At 44.8% G+C, this 26,564-nt stretch overlaps 1 protein-coding gene across 1 annotated transcript in view; it reads left to right on the top strand.

Annotated features, from left to right (window-relative positions):
* The window catches only part of TLN2 (talin 2), a 278,945-nt gene extending 270,829 nt beyond the window's left edge, over positions 1–8,116 (top strand). Inside the window, exons 52-56 of the mRNA XM_007958215.2 lie at positions 378–503; positions 3,819–3,881; positions 3,992–4,174; positions 7,284–7,409; positions 7,988–8,116. Of these exons, the coding sequence (XP_007956406.1) occupies positions 378–503; positions 3,819–3,881; positions 3,992–4,174; positions 7,284–7,409; positions 7,988–8,116 (627 nt within the window). The remainder of the gene's footprint in view (positions 1–377; positions 504–3,818; positions 3,882–3,991; positions 4,175–7,283; positions 7,410–7,987) is intronic.
* Positions 8,117–26,564: the final 18,448 nt, after the last annotated feature.

Below are 26,564 nucleotides of genomic sequence, written 5' to 3'. Positions count from 1 at the left end.
GTTTACTCACTCATTTGATTTTGATTATTATTATTTTGTGTTTCTTATTGTTGATGGTGATGAAACCATTTGAGTATATTTAATTCATAGTGATTTTATGTCTCCTTAAGGATTCTGGTCCAAAAACAGTCAGCCTTTTAGAATTTCGGGTTTTTAAATGCTTATAGCTTTTACCTTTGAGAATGAGGCAGGGGGTGGGGGGAGGCTGCAGATCAAGAGGCATCCCGACAGCTTAGGCATTTCCACCCTGGGTATGGCTTGTCAACAAAAACCAGTAGGCAGATTGAAGAGCCAGGATACCGAGCTGTAAGTAGTTTGGCAGAAAGAGCCCTTTGTGGATATGAATTGTATATGATACTGTTTTCTTTTGATTATAGCAAGCGGATGAGACCCTGGATTTTGAAGAACAGATCTTGGAAGCCGCTAAATCTATTGCTGCTGCCACGAGTGCCCTGGTCAAATCGGCCTCGGCAGCCCAGAGAGAGCTGGTGGCCCAGGGAAAGGTGGGTAAGCCCTGCTGACCAAGTGGTGGAACATATGTGTAGGGAGAGCCGCCAAGGGAAAGATGTGAAAGGTTTTAGCCTGACCAAGGCAAAGCGCGCTGTGCCTTTCCTCACTCAATTGCCAGTTTTTGCCTCAACTCACTGTAAACGCTGTTTGCTTAAACCTGACAAACAGAATTAAGGGTTTGGCTTCCAGGCCTCTCAGCTGCTTCTTGTTAAGGAGAGTGTTCCACTCCAGGCAGTGATCAGGGCCTAAGCAAGACATTTATATTCCCACTGTACATTAGGCTATTTAAAGACATAAGCTGTCATATTTTCCTGGTGGGCAACTTGGTGAGCACCAGAGTCAGGGGCTTTGTACTACCTTTGCCCAAATCCAAATGGCTCCATTCACTTTTTTAAGACTGGAGAACTGAACGCTGTCCAACTTTGCACAGTTAGCATTTTCCAGAGCCCATCAATCAAAAGACCAGTCTGGTTTTAAATCTGAAATTTCTTCAATCTGCTTCATCTCAGCTCACCCATAAAACCATGGTTCTTTTTCACAGAGCCAAAGGATTAATAGTTCATTAGTCTAATCCTCAAGGGTGATGGTGGTTGAGTGGTAGAACTGATACCCTCCACATAGCAGACCCAGGTTTGATTTCAGGCTGATGCACTGTATGTGTAGGCACCACCCATCTGTCAGTTGGAACCTTGCATGTTGCTGTGATGCTGAACAGATTTCAGCAGAGCATCCAGACTAAGATGGAACAGGAAGAAAGGCCTGGCAATCTACTTCCAAAAGTCAGCCAGTAAAACCCTATGGATGATATATAATCCACAACTAATCACGGGGATAATGCAGGACAGGCAAGGTTTTGTACTGTTGTACATGGAGTCACCATGAGCTGAGAGCAACCTGATGTTACCTGACAGCTATAGACTAATCCTAGATATGAGAAGGTCTCTAGTGTAATATGTTCCATCTCATCTGGAGTGCCATACAACACTGAACCACCCGTCTAAACTGTGCCTGCAGAGAACCTCTCAAACAAGAGAGACTACAGAAATCCTGTCAAATGGTGGGCCCAAATTTTGGCTTGAGATACTTGGTCACTATAATTGTCAGTCACTTCTATATGTTATCAAAAGACCTTTGCTGCCAGTGTACTGATAGATGGATATGCTTGCCTTGACCTAAGAACTTATAATACAGACAGGAAGTTACACCAGACCAGTGGCCACCCACATTCCTCCAGGAAGTCTCCCTTTCTTGTGAGTTCAGCCAGGTCTTAGCCTAGACCACACACTTTGGTTTCTCTTTCTAAACCATCATATATTATTTAATATTGATGTGTGTCTGTTTCCTCAGCAGGCATGCTTGCTGTCTCTTTGTGCTTCTCATTTATTCCCTGTAGCTCTAGCGGAGTGCTGACCTTATCATGAGTACTCAGCATGTACTTGTTGACCAATCAACAAGTAAAGACCAAAAATGGAAGAACATCCTACCTAAAAATTTTCATTTCTTTCAACCTTGGCCTATGTGCCAGACAAGGTCACCGTGTGGCACAAACAGTTTATACTTGATTACTACCCTAAAGGCTGAGAGTTAAAACCCACCCTGCGGCACTGCAGAAGAAAGGCCTGGTGGTCTGCTTCCATAAAGATTACAGCCAAGAAAACCCCATGGAGCAGTTTCACTGTAACACATGGGGTCAGCAGGAGTGCAAATCAACTCGATGGCAATGGGTTGTTTTTTGTTTTTTTTCATACCATATGGCATTTGTGGGTGGTGCAAAGGGTTAATGTGCCTTGGCCACTATTAAAAGGTTGGAGGAAGAATGACCTGGTTAATCAGCCATTGAAACAAAACTCTATGGAGTACGCTTTACTCTGACACATGTAGGGTCACCATGAGTCATGAGCAGTATAATGGCAACTGGTTTGATAAATGCCAGGTACTTTGGTTGTTGTTGTTGTTGTTGTTGTTATGTGCCGTCGAGTCGGCCCCGACTCATAGCGACCCCTCCTTGGGTTTCCAAGGCAGTATCACTACGGAAGTAGGATTGCCCAACCTTCCTTCCGAGGAGTGGCTGGTGGGTTTTTGAACCGCCAGCCTTCTGGTTAGCAGTCAAGTGCTTTAGCCACTATGCTACTACAAAATCGAACTTGAATATGGCAGAGGCTCTGTCCTCCAAAGGAATTTATGTTCAGCCATTTGAAAAACTGGTAATGGAACTTCCACTGGATTGGGGTGAACCGTGGGATTATATATGTGCAGGACCTTGGGATTTTACTGACATTTATTCAGTGAGCCTGATACATCCTCAATTTCATATTTAAAATGAGGTACTCACCTCTTACCTCTCCAGGAACCTCCCACAAGTGTAAAGGTATTTCCACTCCTAGCTACTTCCTCTGAGTCTGGGCAGAGAATGTTCCACTTGTTTTTTTTTTTTTAAAAAAAAAAAAAAACTGCCATCAAGTCAATTTCAACTCATAGCAACACTATGGGATGGAGTAAAGCTGCCTCATAGGGTTTCTAAGGATGTGAATCTTTACAGAAGCAGACTGCCTCATTTTTTACCCACAGAGGAGAGATTTAAGTTTGCAAGACACTTAAGTGGCACTGCCCTTGCAAGAGAAGAAAACCAGCCCAGATCCATGGGTGCCCTGAGACTTTTTGTTATCTGGTGGTGGTATCTGCTGTCAAGATGGCCCCTTACTCATGGTGACCCCATGCACCATAGAATAAAACCCTGTTGGGTCCTGTGCTTTCCCCATGATTGGTTACAGATCAGCCCATTGTGACCCATTGGGTTTTTATTGGCTGATTTTCAGAAGTAGATTGCCGGGCCTTTCTTCCTGCTCCATCTTAGTGTGGAAGCTCCACTGAAACCTACCATAGCAACATGCAGGCCTCCACTGACAGAAGAGTGGTGACTAGACATGGGATGCATTGTCCTGAAATTGAACCTGGAATTCCTTCATGAAAGACAAAAATTCCACCACTGAGCCACCAATAATAACTCAACGGAAATGTAGTATCTGTGAGCTAAACAGAAGCTGTTCTGAATGCTTCTCATTGATTCTTTGAGGCCCCAATGGAACCAGATGGGCTATGTTGGTGCAGTCTTGCAGTGGCCAATGTGTCACATGACCTAAGATGCTCCCTCCTCAGGCTGGTGCTATTGGTGGGAGCACTAGACAATGCAGCATGCCTGACAAAATGTTTGCTCTCTCGAGTCCCAGGGCAGGGTAGGGCCTGAGGGGGCTGCAGGTTGCCTTGGGCTTTCCAGCTCTCACTGCAGGTTTCTCAACTCTACTTTCTAGGTTGGCTCCATTCCTGCCAATGCTGCAGACGATGGACAGTGGTCACAGGGGCTGATTTCTGCAGTGAGTTTCGTTCTCCTTCCTCACCATTTGCTTTGTGCCTCCCCATTTGCTTTGTGGATCCCCTGAGGAAGGTTCAGGCCTTGGGTCACTTCTCTGTTAATTATCTCCAGGCCCGGATGGTGGCGGCAGCAACTAGCAATCTCTGCGAGGCAGCCAATGCCTCCGTTCAGGGACACGCCAGTGAGGAGAAGCTCATCTCGTCTGCCAAGCAAGTTGCCGCTTCCACGGCTCAACTGCTTGTGGCCTGCAAGGTGAAGGCCGATCAGGATTCAGAGGCCATGAGGCGGCTACAGGTAATGGTCACTGATGCTGGTGGGAAAGTACTCCTCTTGGAGCGGGTAAGTGTCACCAAAGGGGATTGTCCTACTTCCTTGGCATGACCCACCAGGCCCTCCATCTGTCAACCCCCCTCCACCTTCCAGCTCCATCGTCTGCCATGTGCTTCCATACATTCTACCCCTCTGCCCACTGAGCTGACATTCTCCACATGTGCTTAAGTTGTGCCTCCACATAGAATGTCTTGACCCTCTTCTCTACTCCAGCCCAACCTGGCAAACTCCTACTTGTCCTTCGTGACTCATTTCCACAGTCACCTCTTCTGGGCAGCCCTCCCTGACTCCTGGGCCTCAAGCAGTCAGTCAGTCCCTCCTCTATCTTGCTACAGCCCCCGGCCAGACCATTCTTACAGTTCCTATCACATTGTGCCCTATGTTGGTTTTGATATCTGTCTCTGACCAGGCTATGAGCTTCTTAGGTGCAGGTACCACATCTTCATCTTTATATATCTCACATCTAACTTGGTGCCTGTTTCAGAGTTGGTCCTCATTCAGTATTTGCTAAAGAAGGAAGTGAGGGGACAGAGGAATTAATATGTGACTGTTGTTCAGGTTACCCAGAGCCTAAATGTGCTTATGAAGGTGACAATCAAGTACTTCCCTGTGCATGTACTTTTTCCTGATTATTTTAATGATTAAAAAATAATAATAATACCATAAACACATTGAAGGAAAGGTTGGAAAGAAAAAATCACATAGCTGCAACATCTTCACACAGCAAACACTTGATTTTTTCTCTTCCTGTTTTTAGTCTACATACAGAATAATTTTATCTAGTTGTAATCATAACGAGATAAGTTCTGCTTTTCTTCATGTAACATTTTATCATTTTATTTTTCCCTTGGAGAAAAGACTTCATAATTTCTCTGTGCAAAGCTAACTGGCCCATTCTTCATAAGTCTCATTTTTAATGATTGCATGATATTACATCAAGTAATTACATCATAATTTCCCTATACTTTGGACATTTTGTTTATTTCCAATTTTCTGGATTTTTCTTACTATAAGTATCATGATGCAAATTGTTTATATTGGCTAACAATATATATCTATAGAAGATAGTGAATAAAATCATAAATGGCCAAATGTTTGTACAATTCCACCAAAATGGGTAACTCTAATTTTATTTTTAAAGTCATAAAGTGCATTTCTGTTTGTTGGTCCTCCTGAGTCTCCCTCTGACCCACCTTCTTCAACTCCAGCTGACCCCTGGGATAATCCCATAGGATTTAGGGAGCAGCATATATGTGAATCTCTGATTTGTGGGTTGTTGGAACTTCTGAGGAAAACATAATGAATTAAGAGACACCTGGGTTCAAATCCTACATCTGCCTTGTATTAGGTGCATGATCCTTATACACATCACTGAGAACTTGTCAGGCCTTAGTTACCTCACTTGTGAAATGAGAGTAAAGATAGTACACTGCCTTTTATGGGAATCAAGTAAGATAATGGATATGAAAGTTCTTGTGTAGTACTGCAGATTTACACAGATGTAATACAGCATTATTTTTGTTGCTATCATTGTTTCTCATTTAACTGGATGCTGTAATGTCATGTCTGAGTCCCTTACAATGAGCTTTAGAGGTTTTCTGGGGCTAAATAGACCAGCGTTCAAATCTTGGCTCTACAATTTACCAGCTACAGAGTTGCAGACAAGTTACTTAACTCAGTTTCCACATCTGAAAAGTAGACTAAGGATTTCTGACCTCATAAAAGTATTTTGAGAAGAAGCACATGACAGCTACTCATCGAATATTAATTGTTGTCCTCTTCCTTTCTTATACAAGTGCTCATAGACCCCACTGTTCATAATAGCTCAATAGCCGGATGGGCCAGTTAGCTATGAATGAGAAAATCTCTTAACTTTCTGGTGATTAACTGCTACACAAAAGCCCTTGATCCTGAGAAGGCCTGGGCAGAGAAATCCAGGAGGGTCAATAAAACCTTGATCACCATTAGAAGAAAATTCCAATCCACAGCTGGAAGAGGGTGAGCCCCTGGGTTTACCCCTTGTGAACATTAGGGGTAAGCCAGCATGGGCTGTAGCTCTTAATGAAGATCCAGACGTCATCCTGAAAAGCTTTCCTTTAGCTCTCATTAGCAATTGCCCATTCTTGAGCACATGACGTAAACTCAGCTGTGACTCAAGAAGTACATCTATAAAGGTCCCATCACTATGAGGATTCCAGCCCTCCCATGCAGGGTCAGGTGCTCCCCCACATGTGTTTTCTTAGCCCTTTATTTCTTCAAAAGCATTCAGTGAGCGCCAGTCCTGGGCAGCCATTGTGCAGGTGCTTGGGATGGAAAGATTCAAGTCACAGCTCCCTGACGTTTCTCACTGTCTAAGAGGGAGACAGACAACCACAATTATGGTAAAGGCTGCAAAGAAGCAAGCACAGAGCACTCCAGGAACACTAAAGGAGACGGAATGACCAAAGCAAATAGGAAAAAGTGATGCCTGAGTCAAGTCCTGAAACCAAAACCAAACCAAACTCACTTCCGTCCAATTGGATCCAACTCATAGCGACCCCTCCTTGGGTTTCCAAGATGGTATCACTATGGAAATAGATTGCCCAGTCCTCCTTCCAAGGAGTGGCTTGTGGCTTTGAACTACCAGCCTTCTGGTTAGCAGTCAAATGCCTTAGGCACTATGCTACCAGAGCTCCCCAAGTCCTAAAAGATGTGATAAATAGGGTTAGGGCCCAGGGGTAGTGGTTTTCTCAGCCAAGGAAGCAGCTCCCAAAGCTCTCTTAACACACATCTCACTTTGCTATAATTATTTCTTTACATGATTGTCTTCCCCTCAAGGTTGTGTGCTCCTTGGGGGTCAGGAACTGTATCTCAGTTATCTGTGAATAAGCTGTGTTTGACACATGGTAGATACCAGTGTTGATAGAATCAGGGGATAGATGGACAGATAGACACTGCCTAGAAAGAACTTCTGTGTGATAAATTGACTCATGTTTTCATGAATTGGTCTCATGAACTGTACCTTCATGTCTGTTCTTCCCAGATCCAAATGGCTGTTTCTAATGATATAATTTGTGTTTTGTTCCTTCTCCAGGCGGCAGGAAATGCTGTGAAAAGAGCGTCAGACAATCTTGTTCGTGCTGCCCAGAAGGCCGCATTTGGCAAAGCTGATGATGATGATGTTGTAGTGAAAACAAAATTTGTAGGGGGCATTGCTCAGGTTTGTGATTCAATTCAGAACAGTGTTTACCCCCAAAATGTTATAACCAAAAAAAAAAAAAAAAAAATCACCTAACTCACTGTCATCAAATTGATTTTGAATCATAGTAACTCTGTGTGTCAGAATAGAACTGTGCTCCGTAGGGTTTTCAGTGACAGATTTTTTGGAAGTAGGCCTTTCTTCTGACATGTCCCTGGGCTCAAACCTCTAGCCTTTTGGTTAGCAGCTGAGCATGTTAACCATTTGCACTACCCAGGATCTCCAGGTACTCAGTGACCCCAATCTATTGCCATTGAGTTGATTCTGACTCATGGCAACCCTATAGTTCAGAGTAGAACTGTGTGTTTGCTGTTCAGTCAATGGACAGAGCCAGCTTGTTTTCTTGAACCATCTGGATCATTGGTCCTAAACCTCAACCTGGGCTGGGAGGCTGGTCTCTGGAGCTCAGAATACTGTTCCTGATCTACCGTGGTGTCTTGCTGAAGTCAGGTGTGTGGAGTTCATAAGGCAAGCAGTACAGGAGAAGGCAGTTTCCTAGAAAGGTTTAAGCTCTATCCAGCTTGTTGCTTTTCTTCTAGATCATTGCTGCCCAGGAGGAAATGCTCAAGAAAGAACGAGAACTGGAAGAAGCAAGGAAAAAACTGGCCCAGATCCGCCAGCAGCAGTATAAATTCTTGCCCACAGAGCTGAGGGAGGATGAAGGCTAAAGCCAGAGACGAGATGGTGAACCCCGGGGAATTGCCCCTGCAGGGACTGAACAAACAGTGTTCCTCAGAGGTTGGGCACTTACCTGGAAACGGCCCACCTGGCCCTGGGGCAAGCAGAGCCCTGAGTGTTCGTTGTCACTTCTCTGTCCTGTCGGGCACCGGCTGCATGATTGTGATGTCACACGGTACAGTGTCCCACCTACAGCTCCTCCACCACCTCCCATCATGCCTCGCTGTATCTCAGGAGAGAGGGGCACATGTCTCATGGCCTGTTACTAAAAAAGAGAAGTCAGTATTATGTCATTCTCAGACACTTTTACTTTTGTTGGTCCTTCTCTAGGCCTTCTCCTGGGCCTTTTTGTGAAATCTCAATAGGAAAAAAAAAAAGAATGGCTCGGGGGAAATCATTGATGTCATAGATATTTGTGATATTCTTCCCCTTCTCCAGAGAAGATGGACGTTGGAGCTGGACACAGTTAATAAAAGCCAGAAGCATAAATCAGCATGGACTCCAGGAGGGTGACACAGGTCTCCCTTCCATGTCTTGAGCACTGGCTTACCCCAGAGGGTGAAGAATGACCACTCCTGTTTGCACACTTTCCTGCTTCAGTGTGTAAGCTCCTTGTGCAGTCTAGACCCATCTTGTATTCTGTGGCCCAGAAAATCCAGTAATCATTTCGCTCCTCCATAATCCAGAGGGCAGAGGAATGGGAGGCCTGTCTGGCTTGGGTGAGCAGGGGTTGTAATAAAACCTGTGGGCGCCTTACTCTGCAGAGGCTTGTTCAGTTCATGAAAATCCATCCACACAGACCTGTATCCCCCAAATAACAGTCAATACAACATCCCTCTTAAAGCCTTCAAGGTAAGGATACAGCTGGAATGAAGAAATTCCGTAGTGACTCCATCTTCCAGGTCTCATATCAGCTTTTCTGCTTTCAAAATGGTCAGAATTGAGGATTGGAAGGCATCTTCTTAAAAATCTATAATCTGTCCTCTATTCCAAGATGGGCATTTTTCTTCATTATAATATTGCTATAACCAATGTGAACCTTTAACAAAGTAGTTTTGCTTGTTATTACAGTATCTTAGGTAAAGGCTCAGATTAAAGGTAAACTCAAGGTTTCAAAATGCCCTTCCAAGGAGAGGGCTTTGAAGGAAGAAAAGAGGGGAAGGAAGGTATAAAATTCTAGGACTGTGATACCCATAAAATGGACACTGAATTACATATGTCTTCATTTATAAAAGACCTGTAAAGATTACAGCTTGGAGAACACTGTAGGGAAGTTCTGCCCTGTCCTATAGGGTTGCTGTGAGTTGGAATCAACTTGAGGATACCTAACAACACAATAAAATTTTTCAACCCTACACTGGCCAGAACCCCCCACTGACCTCAGAATGAAAACTCTTGAATACCCCTTTGACTGGGGGTACTCCCTCAAGAGACACTCCAAGAAGGGATACAGGCTGCTTTCTAAGACTTTAAGTATTAGACCTAAATCAAGTTAATCACCTCATGTAGCAGGACTTGGGAGTACTACCATAGCTCATCCCACTCCACACCTGTACCCTCTCTTCTTCCAGCTATGTCCAGGGTGGCTGCCCCTCCTCCTCTTCCATCTCCCCAGTCACATCCTGGCATCCCAAGAGCTATGCAGGGGCAGAGAGTGAATTCTCTCTTGCTTTCTTTTAACTCAGTCACTTAAACCCTCTACTGTATTTAATAGGAGCTCTGGTGGCATAGTACCTAAGATATTTGCTAACCAGAAGGCTGGCAATTCAAACCCACCAGCCACTCCTCAGAAGGAAGACTGGGCAGTCTACTTCCATGACGCTGCCTCAGAAACCCAAGGAGGGGTCGCTATGAGTCAGGATCGACTTGACAGCAGTGAGCTTGGTGTTTTGTTTGTTTGTTTGTTTTTTAATTGTATTTGATACCACAAACACCTCCAGAGACAGACAAAACAGAAAGTTTGTCTTTACAACTTTAAAGAACAGGCATGGAACAAAGTTTATTTTTGTAGGACCTATATAGATGGCCTGGAGTTTTCTGCTGCTAGAAAAAGTTTGGAGGTTGATTCCCAGTTCCCATCTGGTGTGGCCCTGGCTTTTCATCTCTCTCTTCCTTGACCATCCTGCATGCACTTGTATGAATGGCCCCATGGCTGGCACAGTCTCTTCTCATTTCATAAAACGGTGGAAAGGCTGTGGCTTATCTGGCCATTATTTAACAAGTGCTCATGCAAGTGACCCACATGGCTTTATGGGGGCTTGTGGGTCATCTTCAAATGGGGATAACACAGGTAAGAGTCTACAGTTGGGGTATAAGCTGCTAAAAGGAGGATGTTTTCAGGCCAAAAATGGTCCCAGGCCTGGAGCATAGAGATGCATCTCTTGTGGGAGTGGGGAGCAGATATGTGGATGTGTGTCCCTCCTTTCCCAGAATTAATTTTGACTTAGAATCTTTGGGCAAATCTTTGTGGCCAGAAATTGCTATCTCTGATGGTCAAGAAATGAACCTGAATCTGCACTTCAGCACAGCTCAGTGATTTAAGAATTTGGATTTTGTTTAGTTTTGCCTTTCAAAGGCCTTTGAGAAAGAATGTTAAAGCCACATGTGATCAGATGGACGGCCCACTCAAGTGTGACCCTGCCAGTCAGTGCAACCAGGTATCTCAGGTCCCAGGACCGGTCACCACAGGCCCTCCAGGTCAGCTCCAGAGAATCTGCCCACCTGTGGTCTGTGCCCAGGCCCTAAAGCATGAGCCCCCTATAGCCACAGGACATGTTTTTGTCATGGAAATCTTCCCAGGGCTTCTGGCAGGTTTTACCTACTAGCTTTTTGGGTGTTTTATCAGACAAGAGTTTACAGGCAACCAAGACCATTTATGGAAAAAATAAAATTGCAACCTCCCCAAAAGTGTGAACCCCCCCTCCAAGGTGATTCCAAAGACTAAACCTCACACACAACCCAGGCCCCAGGGTGATGACCATGAATAAGCCGTGGTCTCTGCTCCCAGGGAATGGAGAGCTCAGTTTCCCACTTGGTGGATAATCCTCCAAACATTCTCTCCCAGTTCTGAGGTCTGGGCTCTGGCGGAACATCTGGGGATTCTGGCCTTAGGATCCCACCTCAGACCCAGCGTACTTTGTCTTGGCCACTTAGATCCCCAAGGAAGCACCCCCTCTGCTGACGGAGGGTTGGCTACTTCTACGAGCCTTGACAAACCAAGAAATTTGGGGAAAATGCTCACCTCAGAGGCAGTAGTCCCAGAGTTCAAAAACCCAAAGGATTTTGACAGCTATGATGGGGGACTAGGTCTCCTCTCTCCACAGCCTCTGCCAAGTGCTTGCCTCACAAGGTGGCTACCAATGGGAGAAGTTGTCCTCCTCAAAGGGGTCCCCTAATATCACATTTTAAATTTCCTGAGACTGCTGCTCCATTCCATCTTTCTGAGCTTGTGGTAGGTATGTTAAGTTTATGGTCATTAGGAATGGGCATGTGACAGGTTTCTGTTGATTCATTTAAAAAAAAAAACTACTAAGAAGAGATTTCTTTTCTGTAAAGAGGTTTGGATTTTGCCTTCCTGTGAGCCCACCTCCCACCTCTCCAACAAGCGTCACATGTAAGTCACTCCACCACCATTTCCTCAGCTGTCCACAAAGCCTGAGGCTGGGTATCACTCATCCACCTTCTCACAAAGCTACAAAATTCAGAACAAAACAGGAAAGTTAAGCCCTGCCCTGTGTCACAATGTCTTTACCCCATTGATCTAAATTATTATTTTTTTTTATTTACCAGAAATAAACTTTCAAAGGAATGAGCCTGTGTGAAGGTCTGATGGGAATGGGAGTAACTGGGAAGAGAGGAAGAATGTGTCTTTACTGTGTGAGAGAAATTCTGCCTTGAACACTAGTTCCATAGTTATTCAGACATGTTAGAAGAAGGGTGTCTGTGTGACAGGCAGCGCCACAGGGTATCAGGTACCACTGAATTCCATACAGCTTTCCTGGCACCAGAGGAAATCCAAAGGAGAAATAAACCTTGAATAGGAAGATGCAATTATTTTCCTTAAAGAAGCAGGTTTCCTGGACCTGCTCAGGGGCCTTTTGACCATGTGTGTTACCTATATTGGAAGGTTGCACAGCTAAATACAAAAGTGCATATGTTCATCTCCAAACTTGACATGGGGCCTGATGCAGCAAGGTCAGGTTCACCTCATACAGCTGAGATGAAACTTCAACCTCCAGGGCTTGCCACTTCCTTCCTTCCTAGTGTGGGAGAGTGGGGGTGGGCACGCACCAGAAGGTGCTTGGCCAGAAGTTCTTGTTTTGAAGTAACCAGGCTTTGAGTTATTTCTTATTTGCAAGAGGGGGCCATCAAAGAATCATCAGAGCAACCCAGAGAGTGTCCCTGGTGTGTCCAACAACTAGTAACAAGTAAGGGTTTACTTCTTCTTAAAACAGGATTTAGGATCTCTAAGCCAATTGATCAAGGTTTTTATATCTTCAACTTAACAAAACTGAGGTTGGGACTGACTATCACCAAGACAAAGGAAGGAAGCCTGAGGCTCAGACCAGGGAGGGGTGAGGGGAGTCTCTTGTGTGTCAACTCAATGTCAGAGCTTCACACACAACACCTTCCTTCTTCAGCAGCCATGGCGAAGGCATGGTGGCCACGTTACAGAGGGGCACATCAAGACTCAGCACAGCATGGGATTGGAAGCTGTTTGTAGGAATTCAGATTCTTTGCATAGCTAAATCAGGACAAGCCACCCACCTATAAGGCCTTCCTGGGTGCCCCAACACCCACTATGTATGTGCAGGACACAGGCCAACCTACTGCCTCGAGGTCTCAGTCTAAAAAGGGCAGATGCATGGCCCAGGGCTGTGAGAGAAGAGCAGAGGAGGCAGTGCCTGGCTCCTAATGAGGAAGCGTTTTCCAGGCAAGGAAGAGATAGGAGGACAGCACTCAGAGCAGTGGACTCCTGGCATATGCAGAGACATGGATTTGTGAAGGGGACCAAGGAGCAATTCAGTGAGGCCAGGGCTTGGGGCCAGTTGCTGAGAGGCTGGCAACTGGGTACACTCTGTTAGGAGCCTTATGTCAGGTCAAACAACTCAAACCCATTGTCATTGGGTCAATTCTGATGCATAGTAACCCTATAGGACAAAGTAGAACCACCCAATAAGGTTTCTAAGGCAGTAATCTTTACAGGAACAACCTCCTCATTTTTCTCTCATGGAGTAGCTGGTGGGTTTGAACCACTGACCTTTCAGTTAGCGGTCAAGCACATAACCACTGCACCACCAGTGCTCCCTTGTGTCAGGCTAGAGGGCTCAAGTTCAACTGGAATTTTTTTATCAGAGCAACTGTTCTGTGAGGAGATCACTAGAGAGATTCTGTTCTTGGGGAATTCACGATCTAAGCATGGAGATAGACTAAGGTCAGCAACTTGGGGGTACATTAGGTCTCAAGCTGTTATGCAAGAGTTCAGAGATGGGGTAAAGGATAGGAGCTGGGCCACAGAGCCTTTCAGCGTGAGGTGCTACAGCAGGCGGGACCATGGCTAGGGAGTCAGGACACATTGTATTTACTGGGGAGCGATGCTTCATCGCTCAAACCAAACGAGCTCACTGCCATCGAGTCAGATCCGACTCAGCGACCCTTCTTTGGATTTCGGAGGTGATATCACTGTGGAAGTAGATTGCCCAATCTTTCTTCTGAGGAGTGGCTTGTGCAGTTGGATTAGGAGTCTGTCTATTCAGGCTTCTCAGGAGCTCTGCTGGCATAGTACCTAAGGCATCTGATTGCTAACTAGAAGGCTGGCAGTTCAAACCCACCACCACTCCTCAGAAGGAAAGTTGAGCAATCTACTTTCATAGAGATTGTTGTTGTTGTTGTTATGTGCCGTCGAGTCAAACCCGACTCATAGCGACCCCTCCTTGGGTTTCCAAGGCAGTATCACTACGGAAGTAGGATTGCCCAACCTTCCTTCCGAGGAGTGGCTGGTGGGTTTGAACCGCCAGCCGTCTGGTTAGCAGGCAAGTGTCCTAGCCACTATGCTATACTGCCTTGGAAACCCAAGGAGTCAGATCTGACTCGACTGCAGTGAGCAGGAGAACTTGCAACTTGTTTTTAGAAAATTGAGTTTGACTCTCTTAAACTCAAAATGAACATTGGAGAAATACTTTCTGCACTCACCAGAAGGCTGAGTGTGTTCTACATGTGGCCTGGGTCTTGGAGTGGTCCTAGGTGGGAAGGGGCCCTGTGCTCTGAGCACCCTGATACTGAGGGAGCATTTGGGCGAAAGCAGGAAGGAAGAGGCTAATTTAGAAGGTCCAGGGGAGGAAAAGGGTGAGGCAGGTTGGTGTGAAGGGAATATAAGGCAAGTTCTTCCCTCTAAAAACCATAGACCCTTGGGGAGAGTTAGTCTCCTGCAAGGGGAGTGAGAACTTGAAGCAGGGACTTGAGTTGGACTCTTGAGGAGGCTAGAACTGGGAAGGGGTGAGTCTGGTGGATGGGAGCAGTGGAGAACATTTAGGGGGTCACAGCACTGAAGCAGGAAGGGGTAGGACTGGGGAGAGGATGAGGAAAAGGCCTGAAACTGGTGCAACTGAAGGCTGCCTGGCAGGGCTGGTGGCATGCTGGAATCAGAGCTTCATCCAAAAGGAGAGAGGGGACAGGAAAGTAGGGGAGAGACCAGCAAACCCTTGAGGCTGCCTGTCCCTCTGCCCCATGGCCATGTTCATATGTGCCTGGAGCTCCCCATCAGCTCACCTGACAGATTAGTGCCGTTTCTTTGAGTATCATGAAATAATATGACTCCCTGCTCTCTGGTCTTCATCCTGGAATGACCCATATTTGCTAGTAAATCCAGTTTTGCTAATTAGGGACTGACTGTTCCTGATTACAAGGAGGAAAGCCCTTTGCACCCAAGTTTGCTGTCCTCATTGTTAGCCATCTTGGGTGGTTTTGACCACAGAGGGCAGTGTGGTTCTATGGGACATGAATAGATAATGCAGTCCTGTTTTCCCAGACGAAAAGGGGGACATTTCACTGGCAAATAAATTTAAGAATCTAGGTGTTAAAGTTAAACAGGTTAAACAGATTTCTTAAGGCCCTTAAGATACTGATCTGCGTTGTGAATCTTTAAAAGGAGTATATAATATACAATGTGGCCCCACTTTGGTTTTTTTTTACCTTTTTTAAATTACAGTATAGTTTGAGAGACAAATGTTCCAAGGAACTCCCTGAGTGGTGCAAATAGTTTGCACTCAGCTAATAACCAAAAGGTTGGTAGTTTGAACCCACCTGGCTACACTCCAGAAGAAATGGGCCTGGTGATCTGCTTCCGTAAAGATTACAGGCAAGAAAACCCTACGGAGTAGTTCTACTATATAACAGATATTAAAAAAAAAAAACCTCACTGCCGAGGAGTTGAATCCAACTCATAGCAACCCCTCCTTAGGTTTCTGAGGCGGTATCACTACAGAAGTTGATTGCCCAATCTTCCTTCCAAGGAGTGGCTGGTGGGTTTGAACTGCCAGCCTTCTGGTTAGCAGTCAAATGGCTTAGGCACTATGCCACCAGAGCTCCCTCCAAAGTCACAATCTAATTAATAACAAAAAAATCAACAACACACTAAGAAACATCTCTTGGGAAACTCTGCTCAGAAACTCTGTTGGAGGTATTGTCTAACGCCCCTGCCCCCCAGCACATGTAACATACTCTGTCTAGTATTACTAGGTAATATTTCGTCTGTGCAGCAACCACAACTAGGTCATGGCAGGGATCACTCTTGTCACATAGTCTCCCTAGCACCTAAAACTGAGCCTTGGACATATGAGATGTCAAATAAAAATTGATTGCCTGGGTGATAAAATTTAGACCACACACAATTTGCAACCAGTGTTTATGAACTGTTTTTTTTTTTTAAAAAAAAAAAAAAAAACAGCTGTCGAGTCAGACCCAACTCATAGCGACCCCTTCTTGGGTTTCTGAGGCAGTACCCCTAGAGAACTAGATTGCCCAACCTTCCTTCCGAAGAGTGGCTGGTGGGTTTGATGAACTGTTTGGGGATCAGCTATTTTGGACTCTGACTGATTTGAACTTGAACATACAAAAAATTTGCTCCCAAATAGCTACCACCCACCATAGCCACCCCCTTTCTGCCCCATCATCCTGCCCCACCATGCCCAGGGCAACAACATGCTGGCCTAAAATAGTTTCTCTGAACATTTTCTTTCCTAAGGTTCCCTTCCTAAAACAGATGCAAGGAAACACAACTTAATCCTAAATATCCTGAAATCTCTTGATAACATTTGCCTTTCAGCCAAATCCAGAAGGTGAGCTCCAGTTAGAAGGGGGTTGTACTAAAGTACTAAAAGGACCTCAGATGATGTGAGTTGATCCTTACAAAATGGTGCTTGCAACTCAAATCCCAGTGGAATGTGAAGGCTGTCTAGAAAAGAAGGGAAAGCCTCAGGGGAATGGGGATTCTGAATGGGGTTTCTATAATAAACCTAGTTTCTATTGCAGTGCCATTGCCTTTCCCTCAAGGGATTTAAAAATGTAGGTAAACTTTTGGACTTCAGATAGATATGGCTTTGAGCAAGTCATTTAGCTCTGAACCCTTGTTGTTAGGTGCCATCAAGTCAATTCCGACTCATGATAAACCCATGTGACAGAGTAGAACTGCCCCATAGGGTTTCCTAGGCAGTAATCTTTATGGAAGCAGATTACCAAGTCTTTGTCCCATGGAGTTGCTGGATGGGTTCAACTGCCAACCTTTCGGTCAGCAGCCAAGTGCCTAACCATTGCACCACTACTGAGGCTATATGGTGGACATTGTGCTTCACTCCCCGATACCTATAGCCCTTCCCCTATGGAACCGCAGCAATTTCTGAGGATAGTTGTCTTCAGGTCAAAGTGGATCTGACTGGTTTAAGGATAACACCATTCCCCCTGACAATGACTAATGACTGGTCAGGAATAAACATGCCACCTGATTCCAGCCAATGAGAAAGAGGAGATGTTTGCTGAAGACATCAGCCTCTCTTTCCCCATCAGTGGTAAATGAAGAAACTATCTGACAACAAGTAGGACTAGCCTAAGGATGGACCCTACCTTTAAGGACAATCAAACTGCATCTTTGGTGACATTGGTGATCTGCTTGTTAGAATTATAATTCTTGTTGTTGTTGTTTGCCGTCGAGTTGGCCCCGACTCACAGCGACCCCTCCTTGGGTTTCCGAGGCAGTATCACTATGGAAGTAGGATTGCCCAACCTTCCTTCCAAGGAGTGGCTGGTGGGTTTGCACCTCCAGCCTTCTGGTGAGCAGTCAAGTGCCTTAGGCACTATGCTACCAGAGCTCCTAGAATTAGAATTAGAACCCTAATTTTTCCAGGCTTCCTAATCCCTAATCTAATACATTTCCACCATGTTAAAATCAGCCTGAGTTGGGTTTGCTGCCAAAAGCTCCCTGACTGACCCTAGACAGCAGTCATATGGGGAAAGACCAGCAAGCATTTGGCCATATGGTAGACATGACACCAAAATTTGTTTCCCTTTCCCTCACACCTATATAAAAGAAATCTAGAAAATGTGACCAAAGGAAACCCCATTTCTCCCACTTTCAAGAGTTAGCTCAAGTCCTCTCTTGTGGGTCTAATACGATGCTAGGCTCATAGTAGGTCTTCAGTACAACTCATACTACAGCTTACTTCTAGAGTGTGATGTTGGTAACACCTGGACTTCAGTTTATGGCTTGCTTGATGAGTTTGAAAAATGGTGACAGACTTCATTGCAGGCAACAGAGTTCCCAGTCCTGTTTCTAGATGCTGGGATGAGCGGCTGGGGCACAGACCATTTTCCCCTTTCCACACCCACAGTCCCATCCCCGACTCTAAGATGTCTGACACTGGTAAGCTCTAGAAGTCTGTGGCCAATTACCTACGAAGCAAATCATCTGAAGAATGTCTGGTATTTAAGGTATGTGATGTGGTGTGGGTTTGTTTTCTTCTGTTCATCACTTGGTGAAGGAAATCCTTAACTATTTAGTCTGGAGGCATTAGCATGGAACTGAGGACCCCAGGGAGTGGAAGGTAGGGGGAGGGAGTTGGGTAGGCCTGGCTCTTTTCCTGATCTTAGAACTGGATGGTACATCCCAGACTTGGCTGGGCTTTGTTCAGGTTCTGGCTTTTCCCTCTGGCCCCCTAAAAGAGGCCCCCATGAGAAGCGGCAGTAGCAGCTAGCAAAAGGCATTTCCTTGGGAAGGGAATCACAGCTACAGGGCAGAGCAGGGTAAGGAGGAAGCCTGAATAGTCTAACTCCTTAACTTTGTGAGGAGATAGAATCTGGGTTGGGTTCTAGTTCTGGCTGGTTGATTTTAGGCACATTTCTCAATTTCTTGGAGCCTCTGTGTTTTCATGTATAAACAAGCATTCAGCCATGATTTTAAGTGGATCTGGATGGCAGACATCCTTGATATTTGACAGCCACTAATTTTCTGAGTATTGATTATATATTAGGTGCTCTGCTAAGGAGCTCTGGTGGTATAGTAGATAAGGCATTTGGCTTCTAACCAGAAGGTCAAAGGTTCAAATCCACCACCCACTCTTCAGAAGGGAGATGAGGCAATCTACATCATAAAGATTTACAACATCAGAAACCTAATGGGGGTTGCTGTGAGCTGGAATCAACTCAATGGCAGTGAGTATTTGGTTTGAGATGCTCTGCTAGGTACTTTATAAGTATCATCATCTTCATTATAGCTGCCATTTATGGAAAACTTACAGTACAGCAGTCACAGTACTAAGCTGTTGTTGTTAGGTGGTATTGAGTCAGTTCCAACTCATAGCAACCCTATGTACAGCAGAACGACACAGTGTCCAGTCATGCACCATTCTCACAATAGTTAGTTACCATCCTTGAGCCCGTTGTTTCAGCCACTGTGCAATCTATCTCATTGAGGATCTTCCACTCTTTGACTCATTTAAGTCTCACTAAACCCTATAAAGTAAATACTAATCTCATTTTAAGAAACCCTGGTGGCACAGTAGTTAAATGCTCAGCTGCTAACCAAAAGGTTGGCATTTCAAACCCACCCAGCAGCTCTGCTGGAGAAAGTCCTAGTGATCAGCTCCCATAAAGATTACAGCCTAGGAAGTTCTGTGTCACAGTTCTCTGTCACATGGGGTTGCTGTAAGTTGAAAATTGACTTGATGACATCTAACAACAACAACCAACCCATTTTACAGTTGAGGAAACCCAAATTCACACAGCTAGAAAATTGCAGATCTGAGAAGTGAACCCAGATAGCCTGGCCCAGAATTTGTATCTGTAACTATTATGCTCTCTTGTAGACTATTTCTTTTTCATAATAAAAATGAGGGTGTTGTCTCCATTTTCTGGATGATGAAACTAAGGCTGAGAGAAATCCTGCAATTTGGCCAAGGTGATATGGCTTTTAAATGGTGTGTCTGATCCAAAGGTTTTCCTCACTTCACACCCTCTCTACACCATACTCCCAAAGAGAGAAGGTTCCAGACTCCCAAGACAATCACCACAGCTTGGTGGATTTCAGCTTGGAGGTTTCCATTTGTAGCATGATAGGGATGTCAGGATATAATTTATAACAAGTTGAAAATATGACTCTCATACAAATATGTAGAAACACATTAAGTTTTATTTAACTCATTAATGAGGAACCAGGAGAATGATGAGACTAGTTCAAAAAACAAAGAGTATTGCCATTGAAAGAAAGAATGCTGGGAGACGATTGCTAAATTACTGACAAAATTGATTATCCTATAGACGACAAAACTTTAACCTTTGGATTGTAATCTATCCTACAAAAATCCTGCCACCTCTGTAAGACAAGAATCACTTGCATCCCTATGGTGGTTATGTTTGTGTGTCAACTTGGCTGGGCCTGGTTGAGTGGCTGGGCAGCTGGTGGTAGTTATTCCCCATGATGAGACTGGCAATCAATTCCATGGTGGGATCTACCACAAGCAGCTGAATAGCTGCCTTTGGGATGTGGACTGCTTCTTGTATATAAGGAGAAGCTTTGGTCTCTAGTCTATGGCACGCTTGGACCCTGCATGTAGCCATGTCGTTGCTCAGCAGCCTGCTATGCTCTGCCAACCTTGGGACTTACAATGGACTTAAGTTAATGGCCTGCCATGTGGTTTGGTAACATTGGGACTGTGCCTTTTTACTTGTCAACCTTGGGGCTTCTCAGCCTCAGCAGCCAGCAGCTGTCTGAGTGAAGAAACACCTCTAGCTCCAGTGGGCCAGGAGCAGGAGGCAGAGCTGGACCCCAAGGTTGAGGGGCTTTCACCCAGCCCCTAGAGCCTGGCACTTTGAACTTGGACTTAAAGCCTCCAAATTGTAAGAATAAACTCCTGTTTGTTAAGGCCATCCCATTTGTGGTATATTCCTGTCAGAGCAGTGCTAGGTAACCTAGAACAATCCCTATTGGTCTCCTACAACTCAACATCTACTCAGAGTTTTAAAATGTCCTAATCCAGACTAAATAGAAGGTTAAAACAAAGGAATATATCACCAGAGACTTAGATAATCTTATAATAGGTCTGTTAGACCATGTTCCATGTAGTTGTTCTTTTGCTTAACTCCAATTTTTAGACATTTTTTTCTTAAGACAGGGCACTGAGCCAATGACTACCTAAGATTGTCTTCACCTCAAGGAGCATGATGCTTACATTAGAAGAATGCCAGGTTCAAATTGTGACCCCACTATTTTGTGTGTTTCTACATATCCCTGTACTTTCTGAGTGATAGTTTTATCACTTGTAGAAAAGATGACTTTTTTTAAAATGAAGGTAACAATACTCTTCCTTTTTACAGAGGGGGCGCTGATGGTTCAATGGTAGAATTCTCACCTTCCATGCAAGAGACCTGGGTTCAATTCACAGCCAGTATACCTCAGGTACACCCACCACCCATCTGTCAGTGGAGGCTTGCACCATGCTAAGATGAGGAAGAAAGGTCTGGCAGTCCATCTTGAAAAATCAGCCAATGAAAACCCTATGGATCACAAGCATCCAGTCCTATTGTGCATGGGGCCTCTATGAGTTGGGACCAGGTTGACAGAAGCTAACAGCAACAACCTCACCATAGAATTGTTGTGAGGATCAAATAAGAGTAGATGTAACAAAATGGATCAGTCGTTTCTCTGGCTTCTAATTTAAGAAGGAGCAGCCCCCGGCTCCAGCCACTGCATGTGAAGGGGAGGCGCTTCCTGGAAAACTTTTAACAAGACAGGAAAATGAAAAGGCCCTCAGCTTTCCATGGTGCTCCAGCAACCTGACATCCAAATGAGCAGGCACCACCTGCACACCAAGCCTGCAACACAAGGATTTCAAGTGACTTTGGAGACTTACATAACATTAATGATCCAGAACTCCTGTGCAGGGTGTTTTTGACAATGAAGCTTTGGGTGGACACATTAACCCTGATGATCTCACTGGTCACCCCAGGATGAGTTCAAAAGCAGGCATAAGTCACAGACTTAATCAGACGTAGGCAAACTTTTTCTGTAGAGGGCCAGATAGTAAATATTTTAGACTTGTTGTTGTTTGTGGCCGTTGAATCAGCCCCCAACTCATGGTGACCCCACGTGCAACAGAACAAAACACTGCCCAGGCCTGTGCCATCCCCGTGATCAGTTGCAGATCAGATTGTTGTGATCCATAGGGTTTTCATTCGCTGATTTCTGGAAGTAGATCATCAGGTCTTTCTTCCTAGTCTGTCTTAGCCTGGAAGGTCTGCTGAAACCTGTTCAGCATCATGGCAACACGGAAGCCTCCACTGACAGACTGCTGGTGACTGCACATGAGATGCACAGGCCAGGAATCAAACCCAGGTCTCCCTCATGGGACATGAAAATTCTGCCACTAAACCACCACTGCCCTGTAGGACAGAGTGGAAATACCCCATAGGGTTTCCAAGGCTGCTATCTTTTATTGAAGCAGACTGCCACATCTTTCTCCAGTGCAGCAGCTGGTGGATTCAAACCACAGATCTTTTAATGAGCAGCCAAGTGCCCCTCGAACTTCTTGTGTAATACTTATATAATTAGATATTACATATTGCATTTTTTTCTTTATCATGAGCACCTTTTAAGTAATTTTTTGTTCTCTGCTTATCTTCTCATACTTATCTCCAACCCCTAGGCCCTCCCTTCATCCATGGATTTTACCCTTGTATTAAATTGTGTTCATCTTTCATGCCTCTCCCCAGCAGGGCCTCTGCTCTTAACCACTACACTGATGAACAAGTGAAGCCACTCCTACTGCAAACCGTTTTCTATTGGACCCAACTTGATGCAGGGCCTCCAGAATTTTTTTCAATGAATCCAAGTTATCTCTACTTTCTACCATGTTGTGCTCTGGGTGATGGGACCAGGAAGCCTCATGGTTCACTAATCAGCCCCTGAGCTTCCTCAGAGAAGATGAAGATTGTGAAGAAGCTTGTAGGGAAGTCATTCCCAGCCAAGCAGTATTGGAGTAGATGACATATCCACAAACATTTAAAAAAAAACTGTTGTTTTGGGGTGCCATCAAGATGATTTTGACTCATAATGACCCCATGTGACAAAGAACTACCCCATAGGATTTTCTAGGCCATAATGTTTATGGGAACAGATTGCCAGGTTTTTCCTCCACACAGCTGCTGGGTGGGCTTGAACCACCAACCTATCAGTTAGAAGCTAAGCACTTAACTGTTGCACCACCAGGGCTCCTTAAAATGCCTGATAGGCATTATACCTTTTATGCTTAATGGAGCTGAACTGAGTACTGGGCAATCAAGTGGTTGCCCAGGTTGCCATGTCAGTAGGCACCAGAACATCACTGAACTAAGCCAGAAGTACAGGGCCACTTAGCTCTAGTTTCCAAGCACAACTACATATTTAATTATCCAAAGGAAAATAAAGTTGACACCTTTCTCTAGAAGAAACGAGTAAGGAAAATTTTGTCCTTCCTTAACACAGTGGCTGAGTAGCACTCAACTGCTACTTAAAAGACTGGCAGTTTGAACCCACCAACCACTCCATAAAAGAAAGATGTGGTAGTCTATTTCCATAAAGATTACAACTTTGGAAATCATATGAGGCAGTTCTACTCTGTCCTAGAGAGTCACTAAGAGTGGAATCAACTCAATGGCAATGGGTTTGGGTTTATTTGCTTTGACGTGGCTCTGCCAACCTGAGAAAGATGCATGGAGCACTCACAGATGTCACCTCCAGCCCTAACAGCAGCCAGTCAGCAGGGACCTAGAGCAGCCATGTCATTCAGCCAGTCATGGGGAAATGTAATACCAGCCCTATAGGAGCTCTGGTAGCATAGTGGCTAAGGCACTTGATTGCTAACCAGAAGGCTGGCGGTTCAAACCCACCAGCCACTCCTCGGAAGGAAGATGGAGCAATCTACTTCCGTAGTGATACTGCCTCGGAAACCCAAGGAGGGGCCACTAAGAGTCAGGTCTGACTCGACGGCATACAGCAACAACAACAACATAGTGCTGGTCCCAGGATGCAGTTATCTAAATTTTAAATCCTTTTAGATGCCTCCCATGAAGTTATCAGCTCAGGAAATCACAAAAGATAACAAAAGAGAGAACTGAAACTATGAAAGTCAGTTGGTTTAAAAAAGATGATTTTAAGAGAAAGTCTGTTTATAAAAAGAGATAATTTTTAAAAGCACACAACTAGACTTTGTAACTGTCTCCATGTTACTACCTCTGTCCTTGGTGAGTGTTAAGACTAATGCCATTCCAGTTACAAATGACAGAAAAATGAGCAATGAAAGACTATTTCGAATAAGTTAAAATGTATTATGTTCGGTACATGTAATAATCCATTCTTACCAGCCACTCCTCGGAAGGAAGACTGGGCAATCTACTTTCATAGAGATACTTCTGTAGTGATACCACCTCAGAGGGAGCTCTGGTAGCATAGTGCCTAAGCACTTGACTGCTAACCAGAAGGTTGGCGGTTCAAACCCACCAGCCACTCCTCGGAAGGAAGGTTGGGCAATCTACTTCCGTAGTGATACTGCCTTGGAAACCCAAGGAGGGATCACTATGAGTTGGGTCCAACTCGACGGCACATAACAACACCACCGCCTTGGAAACCCAAGGAGGGATCACTATGAGTTGGGTCCAACTCGACGGCACATAACAACACCACCACCTCAGAAACCCAGGGAGGGGTCACTATGAGTCGGACTCAACTCGACGGCAGTGAGTTTTGTTTTTAACATAAAGAAGTCTAATGTTTTATTAAAAGAAAAACAGTATTATTCCACAACCACCACCACCACCACCCACACACACCCACCCACCTCTTTATATCAGTTTGGAAGAGGTTAGCTAGAATACATCAAATAGACATTTTAGCCCGATGCTGAGAGAAGATCTTGGCTGAACATCAAAGACAAAGCCACACTCCAGTGTATCCCTATGACTGCCCACCCAGTGAAAGCCTGTAGGTCTTTGTCTGACTTTAATCTTCAATGAAGACTGAACAGTCTTCCTAACAACCTCTTTGTATTTGAGCAGAGTGAAATCAAACTAGGGAGGTGGCCTGACTGGCATTTATGTATATCGCTTTATGTAGCATGAGAAAGGCATCTGGTTGAGCAGTTAGAGTCTCTCATTATGTGAAGGTGCAAATGGGGCCTGGGAAGAAATGAACAATAAGTGCATCTTTGATGGTGCAATGGATGGGGCTCACTGAACCAAGGAATGGGATGTAGGGGAGGATGACAACTCAGGGACAATAAAAAGAAAACCTATTGTGTGCCTGGTGGTGTGCTGGGCCAGTGGTTTCTCAAACTTTTGGGTCATTTACACTCTTAAGAATTATTGATGCCCCAAAGAGATTTTTTTGTGTGTGTTTTGAATCCATTGACATTTACTTTGTTATAAATTAAAACTGGGGAAAATTTAAAAACAAGAATACACAGTACATATTCCTTTAGCAGCCAGAGCCAGTAGTCTCTAGAAAACACTGTACTGTCATGAGAAAATGGGAATGAAAGCTATTATCATGAAAATAAAAAAACTGAAAAGGTCTTGGGTGTCCCCAAGTGTCCGTGGACCATACTTTGAGAGCTGCTCTGCTAGGCTGTTCCAGGTAGGCTATCCGTTGCCGTGGAGTCAATTCAGACTCATGGCAACGCCATGTGTGTCAGAGTAGAACAGTGCTCCATAGGGTTTCTGATGGCTGATTTTTTAAAAAGTAGATCACCAGGCCTTTCTTCTGAGATACCTCTAGATGCACTCAAACCGCCAACCTTTCATTTAGCAGCCATGCATGTTTACCATTTGCACCACCCTAGCTCATTTAATTATCATTAAAAAAAACCAAACTCACTGCCATCGGGTCATTTTTCTGACTCATACGGACCCTTCCTTGGGTTTCCCAGGTGGTATCACTACAGTAGTAGATTGCCCAATCTTCCTTCTGAGGAGTGGCTAGTGGCTTTGAACCACCAGCCTTCAGGTTAGCAGTCAAATGCCTTAGACACTATGGCACCATTTAATTCTCATAAAATCCTGAAATATGTATGCTTACTATTCCCATTTTACAGATAAGGACCCTGAGGATCAGAAAGGTCTAATAACTTGGCCCAAGAGCCCTGCTGGTGCAATGGTTAAGTGCTCAGCTGCTAACTGAAAGGTTAGCACTTTGAACCCACTAGCCACTAACAGGAGAAAGTTATCAGATGTGGCAATCTGCTTTGATAAAGATTACAGCCTTAAAACTCAATGGGGCAATTCTATTCTGTCCAATACAGTTGCTATGAGTTGGAATCAACTCTACAGCAACAAGTTTGGTTTAATAACTTGCCCAAGGTGGCAAAGCCACTTAATAGCAGAGCCAGGATTCCACACTGCTCTCTCTCTATTTAGAGCCTGAATTTGAATTGAGGGCTTGGCCAGTGGCAGGGTCACTCCCAGAAGGACATGGAGAATCCTCAGGCTATATGAGGGACCCAGCAGTGGGAGGAAGGGATCTTCCAATCAGTGAACTGATTGGCCACAGGAAGACTCCACTCTGCAAACATGAAAAATGGTCACCAACCCTCTTGTATAGTCCAGGGGAGGGAGTCAGTCTGTAGTGTCGGGAAGAGTAAAGTAGAAACCCAGCTGACGCCCAGGTTTCGCCATTTTGAGGCATTAACATGTCTGTTATCGCTCTCCCCGCCCTGTGCTCTCTTAATCCTGGATCTGGATGGAAATCTCAAAGTCGGTTAGTGAGCTGAGGGTAGAAGATGGGTCTGCACAGGCTAAGAGGAAACACAGCTCCACTCTCATTAACTTGCACGGAGGAAGGATCAGCCCAGAGAATCTGGAGCTTTGCCCAGGACCATAATAGGTGATTTCACTCCAAAGCCTGACAGTGGGAGTATCCATTTA

The sequence above is a fragment of the Orycteropus afer genome, unplaced genomic scaffold (assembly GCF_000298275.1).
Source record: "Orycteropus afer afer isolate SDZICR_OR568_19922 unplaced genomic scaffold, OryAfe1.0 scaffold00015, whole genome shotgun sequence".
Lineage (NCBI taxonomy): Eukaryota > Metazoa > Chordata > Mammalia > Tubulidentata > Orycteropodidae > Orycteropus > Orycteropus afer.
Note: the sequence above shows the minus strand (reverse complement) of the source record. Positions and strands in the feature narration are given on the sequence as shown.